The 17,523-nt window shown below is 38.8% G+C and overlaps 1 protein-coding gene across 7 annotated transcripts in view; it reads left to right on the top strand.

Annotated features, from left to right (window-relative positions):
• Positions 1–599: 599 nt before the first annotated feature.
• The window catches only part of ACAP2 (ArfGAP with coiled-coil, ankyrin repeat and PH domains 2), a 148,210-nt gene continuing 131,286 nt past the window's right edge, over positions 600–17,523 (top strand). For 3 of the 7 annotated variants that reach the window (XM_043594541.1, XM_043594546.1, XM_043594543.1), the window contains exon 1: positions 643–944. In XM_043594541.1, coding sequence (XP_043450476.1) covers positions 892–944 — 53 coding nt within the window. In that variant the 5' untranslated portion in view covers positions 643–891. Of the gene's footprint in view, positions 945–17,523 lie in introns of all 7 variants that reach the window. The other 4 variants (XM_043594542.1, XM_043594547.1, XM_043594549.1 and 1 more) reach the window with 3 other exon arrangements.

Raw genomic sequence — 17,523 nt, forward strand, 5'->3', positions numbered from 1 at the left:
GGAATCCTTCTGAACCTTTCGATGCTCACCCCAAATGCCAGCTCCTTCAGGAAGTAGTCTCTTAGTTATATGAGAAGATATACGTGGCAGATATTTCCAAGTTATTACAAGGTGAATTTAGTTAGTGAAAGACGGATTTTATCATTAAAGCTACCCTCGCTCCTCTCCTGACCTCAGTTTCTCTAAACGGAAAGAAAGTGGTGGCTTAGCCTATCTCTTCCTTCGGTAATTCTACTCCCAGCCTCTACAGATTTCTGCCAAAGCTGCCTTGAAAAGCAACTCTCCTTCCTCAGACCTGCAGGCGGCGGCTCCTCCGCGTTGGCAGCTCAGCAGGGCGGGGCTGAGAAGCCGGAGAAGAGGCGGAGGCTCCGAGGGAAGCGCGGCGCGCAGCCACGTGACTTCCTTCCCAAGGAGCCTCAGCCGCTGGCCTCCCAGCAACCGGTGCGTCCCGCCTAACGACTCCTGCGCCTCCCGGTTGGCCCTCGGGGACGCTTGTGGCAAGGAGGCACCCACGGTCGCGCTGTTCATTGGCTCGAGCTGCCGTCGCTCAGGTGTGTTGCCGGAGCGCCCGCAGGCGGTGCTTCCGGAAGCCCCTCCCATTGGCCGCCGGCTTCGTGGCTGGCTGGCGGAGGTTGTCACTCCCGGGCGGTTTCCCTGTGGCCGCCGCTCAGCTGGGGGCGGGAGGAAGAGGGGCCGGACCGGGGCCTGACGAGCCGCCGCTGCCGCCACCGTCTTCGCGGCTGCTATGACCAGCGGGCGAGGCGCCCTCCGCAGCTCCGCGCAGCGCTAGTCGCGGCCGTGCGCCCGCCGTAGCTGTCTGTCCCCGGCGCAGCCGCTCCCGCGGCTCCCTCGGCTCTTCTCGCGCCGCCTGCGAGGCGAGGCGGAGGCAGGATGAAGATGACGGTGGATTTCGAAGAGTGTCTGAAGGACTCGCCCCGCTTCAGGTAACCGGCGAGGCCGCCCAGCGGCCGTCACCCCGGAGCTGTCTCCCCCGGGGGTGGGGGCGTGAAAGCAGGCCCGCTGAGCGCGCCGAGGGCCCTGCAGTCCGCGCCTTCCGACGAGGCCAGCGGCCGTTGTCGCAGCTCGGACCCGGCGAGGGCACTGCAACCCCAACCGACCCTTGCTGAGGGCTGAGGCTGGGCCGGGAGGGGGACGTCGCCCCCTCGTCCCGCTTCCTCACCCTCTGCCCTGGGGAGGAGCGCCCCAGACGCCGGGAGCACCGTCCGCTTCGAGGAACCAGGGTGCAGCCGCGTCCCCGGAGACTCGTGCCCTTTGCGGGCGCGCGCTCTCGTCCCCTTCCTCTTGCTGCTCTTTTCCCCTTCCTTCCGCTCCTTCTTCGTTTCCACTCCCACCCCACCCCCTCTTTGAGGAGCTTGCAGGGCACCCTCTTGCAGTTCACTTAGTTCCTCTTTGCGCTTTTCCGCTCCCCCTTACCCCGGGGAGGAAGGAGTGGGGCGAACTGGGACTGCTGCTGCTTGCGTGTCCCCTGCCAGGGGGGCGCTCCGGGAGGCGCTGGCGGTGGATTTGCACCGGAGTTGGGGGCGGGAGGGCTTTGGCCAACCCGCATTCTGTGCACCCTGACGCGAGACGGTCTGCTTTTCTTTCCACTTGAGCTCTCCCCGCTGTCGAGAGGTACTGGGCTGAGGGCTGAGGACTAAGAGAAACAGTGCATTTCTGTTTTGAGAACGGAAGTAGGAGGGCCCTGAAGATTGCATGTGTGTTCCTCTTCCAGCAGCGTCCGTCCGGGAGGGCCCCGGATCACACTCGGATGCTCCCAGTGGATCTGTCACGTAAACCGACGTGGTGGCACTCCGATTCACATGGGCTGGCCTGCTTCCCATGTGAGAGGCGGCAGTCCCGAGGGCGTCCAAAGTACTTGTTCTTGACGTTCCGGGCATCCTAGGACACTCTTAATTGTTTTTGGAGAATAGTTTTGATAGATTGCATTTTATGGCCATTTATAAGGCTGTCCTTAGGCCTTAAAAAAAAAATGCGGCCATAGACTTGAGTTAGACACTGACATTTCTTGAAAGCGCTCCCTGAGCATTGGTGTGTGTGTGCCCGATGATCTCTAGGCCAAGCCTCATTGTAAATTCTTGTATCCTTCTCCTGGGAACTCACTGTTCGTTCTTATCACTGATTTCCCATTCTCTTTTCAGTGAAAAGCAAAGAAAAAGAATTGTAAAACTAAGGAACCCCTACGTCTAAGAGAAAATTTAAGAACGTGTTTTTGTTTTGACTTTTGCTTTTTTTTTTTGGCGGGGGAAGAGTGTTAATTTTATTTGGAGCTTAGGGCTAGGGCTGTTGCTTGTAAAAAGCTGCATCTGGTTTGATTGCTATTGTTGGTATTAGTTTTTAAAAGTTTTATGCTCCGTGTGAATAAAGGTCCCAGAGGAGACACACATGGGTTGCTTAGGACAGCTCTGTAGGTTACGGTCCAGACTGTGGCGAATGAAGTAATTTTTGAAGTGTACCTCAGAATACTCTGCTTTTTGTGAATTTTATTTATATGACTCAGCCTTTTTTTTTTTAAGTTTATTTATTTTGAGAGAGAGCGAGAGAGCATGAGCACACAAGCGGGGGAGGGGAAGGGGGGCGGGAGAGAGAATCCCAAGCAGGCTCCTTGCTGTCAGTGCAGGCCTCCAAGTGTGGCTGGATCCCTCCAACCACAAGATCATGAGCTGAGCAGAAATCAACAATTGGAAGCTTAGCAGACTGAGCCACCCAGGTGCCCCAACTTTTTTTTTTTTTTAATGAAGTAACAGCGTTTTCCCTCTGGAGAATGTGGCTGTGTGCTCAATTTATTTCACATTTTAAGTTTGATGTTTTAAAAAAAGTTGAGAGAAGTGATATGGAAATACTTGTAGCCACTGGTTTTATTCATAGACCATGTGATGTCTCTGTTTTTGAAATCAAAGAATATAAAATAAGAGGGAAAGGTACTGATTAAGTTGTATGGAATATTATAGTGAATTTTGTTAAACTTGAATATAATGTCTGTTCAATTTTAATTAAATATTAGAGATTTTTCAAGAGTTGCTTCCAGTATTCCACTTATTGTTGGCTGCAACTTGGGAAGAGAAATCAAGATCCAAAGAACTCTAATATCTGGTATACATTTTTGGAACTAGATTAGATTTGCAAAAGAGGGAAGTACGCTGAGAAGTAAAAGTCTCATCATTCACATTCCTAATTTTTCCAGTCTTTCTATAACCCCATTAGTATGAAGTTTGTATATCATTTGAAAAGAATATTTTAGAGTCTTTTACTCATATGCTTTATGTATAAGAGAAACTTGACTTTTAAGAGTATTGTGCATGTTGTGGGGTGATATATTGAATCTTTCATATTAGGTTTGTGAGGGCTGGGCTTCTTTTCTTTCATTTTTGTTTTCTCATAGTAAGGCAGCTACACTATTTATTCCTTGTAGTGTCCTGATCTGTTGTGTTGTTTTTTTAAAAACTGATTCTTACTTTTATTTTCCTTCACAAGTGAATCTTAAAAAAATATACATTTTTTTTAATGTTTATTTTTGAGAGAGAGAGCAAGAGCATGAGCTCGGGTGGGGGGCAGAGGATCTGAAGCAGGCTCCGCCCTGACAGCAGAGAGCCTGATGTGGAGCTTGAACCCATGAACTGGGAGATCACAACTGAATCGAAGTTGGATTTTTTTTTTTTAAATTTTTTTAATGCTTATTTTTGAGACAGAGAGAGATAGAGCATGAATGGGGGAGGGGCAGAGAGAGAGGGAGACACAGAATCGGAAACAGGCTCCAGGCTCTGAGCCATCAGCCCAGAGCCTGACGCGGGGCTGGAACTCACGAACCGTGAGATCGTGACCTGAGCTGAAGTCGGATGCTCAACCAACTGAGCCACCCAGGCGCCCCTCGAAGTCGGATTCTTAACTGACTGAGCCGTCCAGGCGCACCTTCACGAACGAATCTTATGGCATTTAAGTCTGGCGCGGAGACATAACTACCTTGGATACTATAGAATTGATGCAGAAGGCAGATCTTGCTGAAGAAAAATTTCATCAGTGTTCAAGTGTAAACATTAATTTTCTTGCTAAGTTGATAAGGAAAATAGTGGGGGGATTGGTTGAAGTAGGGAGAGGATGTTACTATTGCAACGTTGTCTTTAGTAATTTGAATAGAGCCAAAGCCAATGGTTACTTTTACATTCCAAAGCGCATTTTTTTGGTTTTGTTTTTAGATTGGAGGGCACATTTCATTGTGTAATTTTGTGTAAATAAAAATTCCCTTTTTAGTTTTTTAAAAACCAGTCTAAAGGTCAAAATCTTGTTCATCTAAAACTCTACAAGAAAGTACACGTTTAAGTGTACTTTTTTTTTTAAGTGGGAATTTTCCATTTTGACCAACATATCTTGAAGAAGTTTGAATTTGTTTGGACCCTAAATTTTTGTGTAGTTGCTCTTTAAAATTTTATAAAATTTTAATAAAAATTGTGCTTTTCCTTTACTTAAACATATTATGGTTCATGCAGGAAGTGAATATTTTGTTTGAAACAAAAAGTTGAATGAATTTGCGCTTTCTGAATTCTGAAGCATTTTTGTTCTAACCAGTGTTCAAATGTAAAAATATTGGCATTAGCAAGTCTTTAAAACTTTAGTCATTACCTGATACATTTATGTTTTATCCTAGCCGGTGTTTATTGTGCACCATTCTGAAGGGTTTCCATTTGTAGTTTCTATTTCAGATCTGATCCTTGTTGGAAGAACTTAGGAAAACCATCTTAAAAAAGATGTTTTGTGGAGAAAGGTTTTAATGGGTGAAAGACATTGACATAAGATGTAATTATATATGTATTAGTTATGTTTTGCTCTTAAACTAGTGCCAATCCTGGCTGCATTGCCACTTTACCTTCCATCTTTGAAACAGATCCACTCCTAACAACTGACACTTTACACACGGCAAATATAGTGGGCGAGGGATGAGGGGAAATGTGTTTTCTTTCAGACACAATAGAATGGAATTAATTATAAAGTAGTCTTATCATGAACCAAAATACAGGAATCCTGCTGTTCCCCATTGCAGCTTGTAATTCTTCATTTGATGTAATACCAACTGAAGTTGAACTAAGGAAGAACAAGCTTCTATAATGTGCCAGATTTCATGCTTTTATAGCTATTCTCTCACTGAATGTTAAAATATATTGTGAGGAATTATCCTCATTTTTAAAATAAAAAAATCCCAAACTCAATCTTTTGAGAAGTTAAATTCACTTTTTAAAAAAAATGTTTATTTATTTTGAAAGAGAGAAAGCTCATGCATGCAGGTGCGAGTGGGGGAGGGGTCTGAAGAGAGGGAGAGAGAATTGCAAGCAGGCTCCACACTCTCATGACCTGAGCTGAGATCGAGAGTTGGACACCTAAACTCCTGAGCCACCCAGGTGCCCGTAAATTCACTTTCTTAAAAGTAGATTTTCAAATGGTGGACCTGGAAGTGAATTCACTCTTGTGCTCTCTCTCAAGCCACAGGCATTAATTAGCTGCATTAATTAAATTTGCATTAGGTATGTTTATGATGTTTGTTATCATACAGAAATTTAAAAACTGACTTTTGTGTATTGCCTAGAAAAAGTCTCCCCTATGCCATTATTATTTATAGGATATTTTTCTATCATTTCATAGTAATTTTTAGTTTTATGTAATGCAACTGGAGTTTAGTTTTGAGAGATCATCTACTTTTCTTTCCTTCCTAATGGAAGCCACTTGTCCTAACACCTTTTATTGAATAATTTTCTTCTTCTTGATTTAATATTACATACATACATACATACATATGTATTTTTCTGTATTCTCCTTTTCACTAATGTATTTATCTATTCTTCAAATGTCAATATTTACAATACTTTATAGTCTGTTATGATACCTGGTGGGACAAGTTTACCATAATTTTTTTTTCAGAAATTTACTGACTGTTCTTGAGTATTTTGTCTTTGCAGTAGTTTCTTCAATTTCAGAAGAGGGTATGCCTTTTTAATGCATTTTGGCCTAATTTCTTTAAAACTTTTTCTTATGTAAAATTTCAGTGATGATCCAACTATATCTGTTTACAAGAAACATTTAGTTTTTTCTTTAACAACCGTTTATTTTTATTTATTTATTTTTAAGTAATCACACCCAATGTGGGGCTCAAACTCATATAAGAAGCATACTTTAGAGGTGCCTGGGTGGCTCAGTCAGTTAAGCCCCCGACTCATGATTTGATGATCTCATTGTTCGATGGTTTGAGCCCTGCCTTGGGCTCTGTGCTGACAGCTCAGAGCCTGCAGCCTAGCTCTGTCTCTCTCTGCCCCTCCCCTGCTCATGCTTTGTCTCTCTCTCTCTCTCTCAAAAATAAATATATGTTTAAGAAAGTTAAAACAAAAGCATACTTTAGATTCAAAGGTGCAAAAAGATTGGAAGTAAAGGGACAAAAAAGATAACTCATTCAAACAATACTCAAAAGACAGCTGAATGACTATACTAATGTCAGCTAAAATATATCTTAAGACAAAAATTACTAAAGATAAAGGACATTTTATAATAATAAAATAGTCGATCCATCAGGAAGACATAACACCTACAAACATGCATTTAGCAGAGCACCAAAATACATAAAGCAAAAATTGACAGAATTGAAGGAACAAATAGAGAGTTGGAGACATAAATATATATTTTTTAATGTTTATTTTATTTTTGAGAGAGAGAGGGAGACAGAATCGCAAGCAGGCTCTATGCTGCCAGTGCAGAGCCCGATGTGGGGCTTGAATGCACGAATTGTGAAATTATGACCTAAGCCAAGATCAAGGTTGGACACTTAATGGACTGAGCCACCCAGGCACCTCTAAATACATTCAATAATGGGTAGAAAAACTAAGCAGAAGATCAACAAGGAAATAGAAGATGTGAACAACAGTATAAACAAACAAGATAATAATAGATATATAATAAATGGCTATATAATAGGTATAATTATAATAGATGTAATTAATAGATATTTATGGAACATGTCATGCAACAAAAGCAGAATTCCCGTTCTTCTCAAGTATACGTGAAACATTTTCCAGCATAGGCTATATGTTAGTCTATTAAACAAGCTTCAGTAAATTTGAAAGTTTTGAAACCATACAAAATATGTTCTTTGACCACAATGAAATGAAATTAGAAATCAGTAACAGAAGAAAATCTGAAAAATTCACAAATATGTGGAAATTAAGTAACATACTCCAAAGTAACCAATGGATTTGAGAAGAGATCATAAAGGAAATTAGGACTTTAGACAAATGAAAATAAAACCACATACCAAAGCTTATGGGATGCAGCTAAAGCAGTGCCTAGAGGGACATTTATACCTGTAAACACCTGTAAATACCTGTGATCAAACCATCCATCTCGAGCAAACTGATTTCAAAGCAGATGGAGGAGATGAAGACTAGAGCAGAAATAAATGAAAGTTAAGACTCAAAGAACAATAGAAAAAGTCATGAAACCAAAAGTTAGTTTTTCAAAAAGATCAGTAAAATTGACAAGTCTTTAGTTAGACTGACCAAGAAAAAAGAAGACTCAAACTGCTAGATTCAGGAACGAAAGGGAGGCTATTGCTTTGTCCTACAGAAACAGAAAGGGTTATAAGAGAACACTGTAAATAATTCTAACAAGTTAACAAGTTAAGCTAGATGAAATGGATATATTCCTAGAAAGATGCAATCTACTGAAACCAACTCAAGAAGAAATAGAAAATCTAAATAGAGTTAAAAGAGAGAGAGAGAGAGAGAGAGAGAGAGAGAGAGACTGAATTAGTAATCAAAAAGCTTCCCCAAAGGAAAAGCCCAGGCCAAGATGGCCTTACCAAAGAATTCTTCCAAGTGTTTAAAGGTGACTAACAATACTCTTTTACAAACTTTTTAAATGAAATAGAAGAGGAGGTGTCACTCAGACCAAGTAATTCTGTGAGGCTAGTATTACCCTGCTACCAAAGCCAAAGATACCACAAGAAAACAACAGACTGATATCCCTTATAGTTATAAAAGTCCTTAATAAAATATTGGCAAACCCAATATAGCAATATATAAAAAGGATTGTATATCATGACCAAGTAAGATTTATCCAGGAATGCAAAAATCAGTGAATGTAATATACCACATTAGTAGAATAAAGAGCAAAAACTATGTATTTTTTTTTTTTTTTAATTTGAGAGAGAGAGAGAGTGAGAGTGTGAGTGAGGGAGAGAGGCAGAGGGGGAGAGGGAGAGAGAATCTCAAGCAGGCTCCACATTCACCATGGAGCCTGATATGGGGCTTGAACCCACGAACCTGGGATCTTGACATGAGCCAAAATGGAGTCGACTGCTCACTCAACTGAGCCACCCAGGCACCTCTGTAATCATTTTAATGGGTACAGAAAAAGCATTTGGCAATCCCACACACTTTCCTGGTGAAAATACTTTCATGGTGAAAATAATAAAGCATGAATAGAGTACTTCCTTAACTTGGTAAAGGATATCTATGAAACATTCCTGGCTAACATCATACTTAAGGGTGAAAGACTAAAAGTTTTCCCTTACGGCCATGAACAAAAGTCTGTCCACTTCTGTTCCACAATGTAGTGGGGGTTATAACCAGAGTATTTGGTGGGAAAGAAAAATAAAAGGCATCTATATAAATAAAGAAATAGTGGGATACCTGGGTGGCTCAGTCAGTTAAGCATCCAACTCTTGATTCAGCTCAGGTCGTGATCTCACAATCTTGGGATCAAGCCCTGTCTTGGGCCCTGTGCTGGGCATGGAGCCTGCTTAAAATTCTCTTTCCCTCTCCTGCTGCCCCTACCCCGCTCACACATGCTCTCTTTTAAAAAAAAAGGTAGTAAAATTGTCTTTACTCTTAGATTATGTATCTTGTATGTAGAAAATCTTAAGGAATCTACCAAAATCAGTTGAAACTAGTAAGTTCATCAAGGCTGCAGGATGTAAGGTCAGTGTACAAAAGTCATTTGTATTTCTGTGTACTAGCAAAGAAAATCATTCCATTTGACAGTGGCATCAAAAAAGGATAAAATATATGAACATAAATTTAACCAACGAAGTATAAGACTAAACACTGAAAACCATATAATATCACTGAAAGAACTTAAAGACCTAAATAAATGGAAAGATATTCCATGTTCATGGATCAGAAGGCTTAATATTATTAAGATTACAATATCCCAAATTGATCTACAGACTAAACACAACCTCTATCAAAATTTTAGTTAATTTCTGTGAAGATTGGTAAGCTGATCCTAAAATTCATATGGAAATGCAAGTGACCCAGAATAGACAAAACAATCTTGAAAAAGAAGAACAAAATTGGAGGGTTCACTTCCCAGTTTAAAAACATTACAAAGCTAGGGCACCTGGGTGGCTCAGTCAGTTATGTGTCTGACTTTGGCTCAGGTCATGATCTGGTGGTGTGTGAGTTTGAGCCCCGTGTTGGGCTCTGTGCTAACAGCTCGGAGCTGGAGCCTGTTTCAGATTCTGTGTCTCCCTCTCTCTCTGCCCCTCCCCTGCTCATACTCTGTCTCTCTCATAAATAAATAAATAAATAAATAAATAAATAAATAAATAAAAACAGAAACACTACAAAGCTATTGTAATCAAGACAGTGTGGTATTAGCATTAAAGCAAGATATATATAGATCAATGGACCCTTACATTTATGGTAAACCAGGTTTTGACAAGGGCTCCAGTATAATCAGTGAAGAAAGAATAACTTTTTAAACAAATGGTGCTGGAACAACTGGATATCTACATATAAAAGAATGAATTTAGACCCCTGTATTGCATCATATGCAAAATTAGGTCAAAATGGATCACAGACCTAAATATAAGCTAAAACTATAAAATTCTTAGAAAACATGAAAGTAAATGTTTGTGGCCTTGAATTAGGCAATGGTTTTTTAGATATGATGCCTAAAGTACAAGCAACTAAAAAAAAAATTGACAAATTGGATTTCATCAACATTTAAAACTTTTGTGCTTCAAAGGACACATCAAGAATGTGAAAAGACAACCTTCGACCTTTAGAGTGGTAGGAAATATTTGCAAATCATGTAAGGGATTTGTATCCAAAGAATATAAAGAACTCTACAACTCAACAATAAGAGCAAATAACCTAATTAAAAATGGGCAAAAGATTTGGATAAACATAAGATATACATATGGTCAGTAAGCACATGAAAGCTGCTCATGATCATTGTTCAGCATATATTCAGTAACTATTTTGGGATTCTGTATTGTGAGTCTTCTGGCTTCAAATTGGCTTTACCAGTGCACACTTAGACTCTGGTGTAAGTGAGTTACTGTTTTTTTTATCTGCCTTTCAGTTGCCAGAATTGTGTTGCTACTGTTGTTATTGCTTCTCTTTTTTGTCTTTGTGGATTAGCGCTTAAAAAATTTTTTTTTCCTGTCATTTTAATTGGACTTTGGAGAAAATGGAGGTAAATGGGTGTGTATCTAACCTGCAGTATTTAACTGGAAGTTTCTGTGCCGTTGATAGGGCAAAGCATAATTTGTACTGAGAACACTTATTTAGGGTAGTGAATATGGATCAAGTATATAAACTCTAAAAGCAGATGATCTGTTTGACTTCTGTCTTTTTCACTTATTGGTAGTGAGAGATCTTTGGGCAGGTTTCTTAATTTTTCTCAGCCTCCATGAATAAGAATAATACTGTATTTCATAGAAGTAGATAGGGAGGAACCCACTTAATAATGGTAATTCCCTTTCCTCTTTTGTATCCTTGAAAGGAAGTTTGATGATTTAGTTAAAGATGCTGGCTTTCCTATGTGGAAATAAACTACCAGTTGGGAGTGTCTAGAATGCATGAAGAATTAGACATGTTACTTGTATGTATGAAAATCATCTGTGTTGTGGATAATGAAAGACTATAAATAGATGGGCAAACTTCACTTAACTTTTAAAAGGAGACCAGTAAAGGTCTTAAAAAAGAGCCATTTATAGATTTTATGTTTGTAGTGTTTAAGAAGGTAGAGTGAGCAAAAGAAGAGGAGGAAAAAAAACAAAATGGAAGACACAATGCCTTAAAGATTTACAACTGAAATGCTGTCAGAGCAAAGGATAAGTAAACTGAGAAGTCATGGAAGAAAACTACTGTGAGGAAATATATGTTTATTTGAGATTACCAGAAGTCTATTTCCTTTGAATTATATCTCTGGAAGGATCTGGAAGTTAGATGAGAAGCAATGTGAGTTAAATGACTGTATCACTATTCCTATTCCAGAGATGAAGAATTCTCACAGAAAGAGTTGACTAGATTATAATCCTGTAGTAATTTGTATTTTGAATAAGGGGTGCCTGACTGGCTCAGTCAGTGGAGCATGCAACTCTGATCTCAGGGTTGTAAGTTCAAATCCCACATTGGGTAGAGAGATTACTTAAAAAAAAAAAAAAGTCAGGATTCTTTAATGAAATATAGTTAGTTTTCCCTTTACATTTTTTATATTTCTGTGATGCCCCAGACATACTCAAATTTAAATATAAACATTTTCACTGATAAAAAAATACAGTGCAGTACACAGTAAAACAGTTCAATTGAAAGGCGGTAAGTAGAGAGGGTACTCAGACAATTAGTATACAGGATTTAACTTTATGTATTTTAGAGTTCCTTTTGGACAAGATGTGCGCAAAGTGTGTATACTAATGCAAAATTAAAATCGATGGAGCTAACCATTTTAATTTTTGTAGTTCTAGCCAGAATTGTGTTCATTTTTAAATAAACAAAACTTCCTGTTGATCTTTTTTTTTTTTTTTTTTTTTTTTAATGGTTAACTTGTTGCTTTATGGTTTTACTTTGATTCCCAGTTTTCTGCTTGTTGGGAATCCACCTCTTTGGATTTTTGAGTCAATGTATTACACTAATAAAGAGACTAGGTTTTATTGGTTATTTTCAGGTAATAGTTTTGTACGGATAAACCAACATACTTCCTAGCACATATATCATTTAATTTGAAGGCATCCTTTGGTATTTCTTTTAGGGTTTATCTGCTGGCTAAGAGTTATCTCAGTTTTTGTCTGAAAGTGACTTTGTTTTTCTTTGATGTTGGAAGGCTATTTCCCAAAGCATGGAATAGTAAATTGGCTTTTTTTTTTTTTTGGAACAATGTCATTTCATTGTCTTTTGTTTGCTTTTTCTGCCTTTATTATTTATGTTACAAGTTTTATTAGTCTTTTTGTTGCTCTTTTGAGGATAATGTATCTTTTTTTCCTCTGCTGTTTTTAAGATTCTTTTTCTTTGACTGGTTTCAGCAATTTTACTATCATGTATGTAGGTGTAGTTTCTGTTTTATTCATCCTGTTTGAGGCTTGTAGTTTCTTCATTCAGCATACGGTGGGGTTTGCAGGGTATGTCTTTCATCAGTTTGTAAAATTCCTGGCTATTACCTCTTTAAATATTTCCTGCTTCTGCTTTACTTTTTTCTCTCCTTCTGACACTCAGTTACATATATGTTAGAGTCTTTTGTTGTGTCCTTCATGTCTCTCATATTATTTTCTGAAAGGATACACTTCACAGAAAAGTAGAATATTGTCTATTGATCTATATTCCTGTTTTTTAAGCTCCTCTTCTACTGTGTATAATCTGCTGTTAAACCTATTTGTATAGTTCTTCAATTGTGTTTTTCACTTGTAGAAATTTCTTTTGGTTTTGTTTTTTATAGATTCTTCTTTGGTGAAAATTGCCACCTTTTCATCTGTTTCTTGAATATTTTTCTCAGGCTTCATGAATATATTATTGCTACTTTTAGTATCTTATGAAACCAATATTTAGTTCATCTGTGTGTCTATTTCTATTTGTTTTTTATTCTTTCTTTCTTCTTCTTTACTTTTTTTTTAGTGGGCCAGCAATTTGATTTAATGCTGTACATTCTATATAAAAAATTGTAAATGCTCTGGGTGATGTTATCATTCTCTATAGAGCATTCACTCTTTCCTTTGTAGGTAGGTAGAGTAGCAGATGATCATCTTAGTTCAATGATGGAATAAGCGTTATTAGTTTCCTATTGCTGCTCTAACAAATTATCCTAAATGTAGTGGCCTAAAACAACAGAAATTCATTATCTTATGTTCCTTTCAATACAGGTCTCACTTGGCAAAAGTCAAGGTGTTGGCAGGATTGCATTCCTTTCTAGAAGGTCTAGAAGAGAATTTTTTTTTTTTTTTTTTTTTTTTTTTTTTTTTAACCTTTCCTAGTATCAACAGGCTGTCCACATTGCTTGGCTTATGACACCCTTCTATTTTGAGAGCCAGCAATTACTGGGGCACTCTCTGTTCTGCCTCCCTCTTTCACTTTATAAAGACCCTTGTGGTAATAATGTTGGGCCTGCTTTGATAATTCCAGGATAATTTCTCCATCCCAAATTACATGATTGTCAATGCTTTTTAAAAAAATTTTTTTTAATTTAATTTATTTTTTAGATTTGCATCCAAGATAGTTAGCATATAGTGCAACAATGATTTCAGGAGTAGATTCCTTAATGCTCCTTACCGATTTGGCCCATCCTTCTCCCATAATCCCTCCAGTAACCCTTTGTTCTCCATATTTAAGAGTCTCTTATGTTTTGTCCCCCTCGCTGTTTTTTTATTATTTTTGATTCCCTTCCCTTATGTTCATCTGTTTTGTGTCTTAAAGTCCTCATATGAATGAAATCATGTGATATTTGTCTTTCTCTGACTAATTTTCACCTAGCATAATACCCTCCCAGTTCCATCCACGTAGTTGCGAATGGCAAGATTTCATTCTTCTTTTTGATTGCCGAGTAATACTCCATTTGTGTGTGTGTGTGTGTGTGTGTGTGTGTGTGTGTGTGTGTGTTTATACACACACACCATATCTTCTTTATCCATAGGTGATTATCAGTGTTAATTCTATGTGCCACTTTACTTCATCTTCACAGCTTTATTTATTTTCATCTTTATTTATAGGTTTAGGGGATTAGGATGTTGATATCCTTAGCGGACCATTATTCCATCTACCATAATTCCTCCCTCTGGCTCTCAAAGATTCACCTCTCACCTACATGCAAAATATATATATATTTTTAAGTTTTGTTTTTTTTTTTACATTTATTTATTTTTGAGAGACAGAGTGAGACAAAGTGAGAGTGGGGGAGGGGCGGAGAGAGAGGGAGACACAGGATTGGAAGCAGGCTCCAGGCTCTGAGCTGTCAGCACAGAGCCCGATGTGGGGCTCGAACCCACAGACCGTGAGAGCATGACCTGAGCCAAAGTCCGATGCTCAACCGACTGAGCCACCCAGGCATCCCTACATGCAAAATATATTCACCCCATCCTAACATCCCCAAAAGTCTCAACTCTTGCAGTTTGTATTACCTTATAATCATATTGCAAATTTTTGGCAGGTTTTTTTTTTTTTTTTTTTAGTGCTATGTTGTAAATTTTCAATATTGCTAGAAAGATTTTATGATTAAAATATGGTTGTATCATATGTTTTATCAAGATGTTATAGTGTAACACTTATTGCTTATATCTGTTTTGGATATGTTGGCCCCCCACTTTTCTGGAGTATAGATAATATGGTAGCTAATAATCTCATGTTACTTACTTTTTTGAAGAGTGTAGGCAAATAGTCTTGTAGAATATCCCACATTCTGAATTTTCTGATTGTTTACTCTGGATAGATTCAGTTTGAACATTTTTGACAAGAATATTCATAGGTGGTGATGTAGTGTTTTCATCGGGAAGCCAATGAAGTTTGGTTGTTTTCTACAATAAGAAGACATATGGGTCACTAATTTGGGTCACTGGTGCTAGGGTGGGGGCCAGAGGGCGGGAGAGGACTGTAGATCAGACGCCTTGAGGTGGGAAGGAACTTGATTTTCAAGGAGCAAAAAGAAGGCTAGTGTGGGTTGAAGCAGAGTGAGCAAGGGGAAGAGTGGTAGGAGATAAGTTCAGAGAGATAGCAGGGATCAGATCATGTTAGGCCTTATAATTCATCCATAGAAAGAAGTTTGGATTTTATGAATAGTGGGATAGGAAGCCATTAGAAATCTCTTAGCAGTGGTGAGCAATTATAAGGCTTATATTTTAAAAGTATTTTGACTACTGTTTGGGAAGTGAGTTGTAAAGAGGCAGAAGTGACTATAGAGAGACCAGTTAGGGAAGTCATTGCAGGAAACTAGTTATTAGGCTAGGCCAGGCAAGAGATAATTTGGTAGAGAGTGGAGATAATTTTTGTGGTAGAATCAATATGAATTGCTGTTGAATTTTTTGTAGGAAATTAGAAGAATAAACGTGACGTTTTTGGCTTTAGCAACTGTGTGAGTAGGGGTATTGCTTAGTGATAAGGGGAAGGCAAGGGAAGAACAGGTTGTGGGTAAAAAATCAAGAATTTAATTTTTGTACTTGTTGAGTTTGAGATAAACACCCAGCTGGAGCTAGTAAGCAGAATTGGCACTTCTGTGCAGCCTTTTGTAATTTTACTTTGCAAACTGATATGGTCACATCTCACACTCCTTTTTAGATTATACATAAACTCTGTGGTAATAGAGGCTTCTGGTGTCTTTGTATCCTTTAACTCAGCACACTTCCTTGAACACAAGTGTTAGGCTACAGACTTTTTGTTTAAATTTATTTATTTTGAGAGAGTAAGAGAGTGTGTGCACATGAACAGGGAAGGGGCAGAGAGAGAAGGAGAGAGAGAATCCCCACTAGGCTCCACAGTCAGCACAGAGCCCAATGGGGGACCCGATCCCATGAACCATGAGATCATGACCTGAGCCGAAATCAAGAGTCCAGCGCTTAACCAACTGAGCCACCAAGGAGCCCCTAGGCTACAGACATTTGTTGCCAAAATTACTTTCATAAAATAGTCTTATATTCTTCATTTTCACATAACATACTCTAATTTTTATTTTAGAACTTTTTTGTTACTGTACTATTGATGAATTGCAAAACTGTAAGTAATATATGAATTGTTTAAATTTTCTTTTCCAATGTAGTAATTAAGTCAAACCAAAATCTTTAGGTCCTCTAAAGGACCTAAAGATTGTCAGGTTGTCATAGTTTTTAAGGGACTCTGACTAGTCTCTTTCTAGGTTACGAACATATTTATATGTGGGGGTTTCTAAGGAGATACTATAATTTAACAAACTGAACTATTTCGAGAATTAAGTCTTGTTGCACATGTATAGAAAATTTAATAAATGTGTCATATCCTGTCACCTTGATAAACTCTTAATTTTTCAGTTGAATGTCTACTTATAAAATCCAAGTCTTTTTGAAACTGTTGTCCCTGGATCACATGAATCAGAATGAGATATTTGAAAAAAAAAGTGTAACTAAAGCTCCTTAGTAACTGTAATTGTTAAGATGTTATAACAGTTGAGAAATCACTGGAATAAGTGTGTTTTTCTAAGGTAACTTTTAAAGTGCATGCTTATTTGGAGATATATGAGCCTTTTTATTCTTAAAGTTTGTTTAGTGGGGGGAGGGACAGAGAGAGAGAATCCCAAGCAGATTCCTTGTTGTCAGTGCAGAACCCGAAATGGTGCTTGATCTCATGAACCATGAGATCATGACCTGAGCGGAAATCAAGAGTCTGTCGCTTAACCAACAGAACCACCCAGGTGCCCCTGGAGATATATGATTTAAAAATTTTTGTCAGTGGTTACTTTAAAATCGTGTTCTAGTTTATCTATTGCTATGTAATAAACCAACCTAAAATTTAGTTACTTAAACCAACCATTTAGGAAAAAAACCAACCATTTTATTTTGCTCATGGTGTATAGGTCAGGTGTTTGGAATGGTTTTGGCTGGATGGTTCATCTGTGATCCATGTTCTGATAGCTGGGTGGCTGAGGCTGTAAGACCCACTTTCATATCTGCTGCCCTGGTTCTTCTTGGTCTTTCTGCTTTCTCTTCACATGGCATTTCATCCTTCAGAGCTTTCCCTTGTGCTCAGGCTTCTCACAGCATGTTTAGTGTTAGGGTAATTGCACTTACATGGCAGCTCATTTTTGTTTGTTTGTTTGTTTATTTATTTCTTTTAGTAATTTCTGCACCCAATGTGGGGCTCCAACTCATGGCCCTGAGATCAAGAGTTGCACGGTCTTCCTACTGAGCCAACTAGGCACCCTTTGGCAGCTCATTTTTAAGAGACAGGAAGTTGAAGCTACCAGGCCAATTAAAGGCTAAGTTTGGAAAACACATATTATTTCTACTATATTCTTTTAGAGCAGTCACAGGGGCCACCCAGATTTAAGGGAGTAGGGAAATAGACTCCGTATCTTGCTGGAGGAATGACAAGATCATGTTGTAGATGCCCATGTGTCGCCATCTTTGGAAAATATCGTCTGCTGAACATTGTGTCCAGAAATATCTAAGAAATCATTAAGATGCAATAAGATCACATATTTAAAGCTACAGCAATCAGGCTTTATCTGCCACTTTATCTGGCAATTTTAAGAGTTCCCATTGCTGGGGAAAGTTTAGGGAAATAGTCCTCATAC

Source organism: Prionailurus bengalensis, chromosome C2 (genome assembly GCF_016509475.1).
Source record: "Prionailurus bengalensis isolate Pbe53 chromosome C2, Fcat_Pben_1.1_paternal_pri, whole genome shotgun sequence".
Lineage (NCBI taxonomy): Eukaryota > Metazoa > Chordata > Mammalia > Carnivora > Felidae > Prionailurus > Prionailurus bengalensis.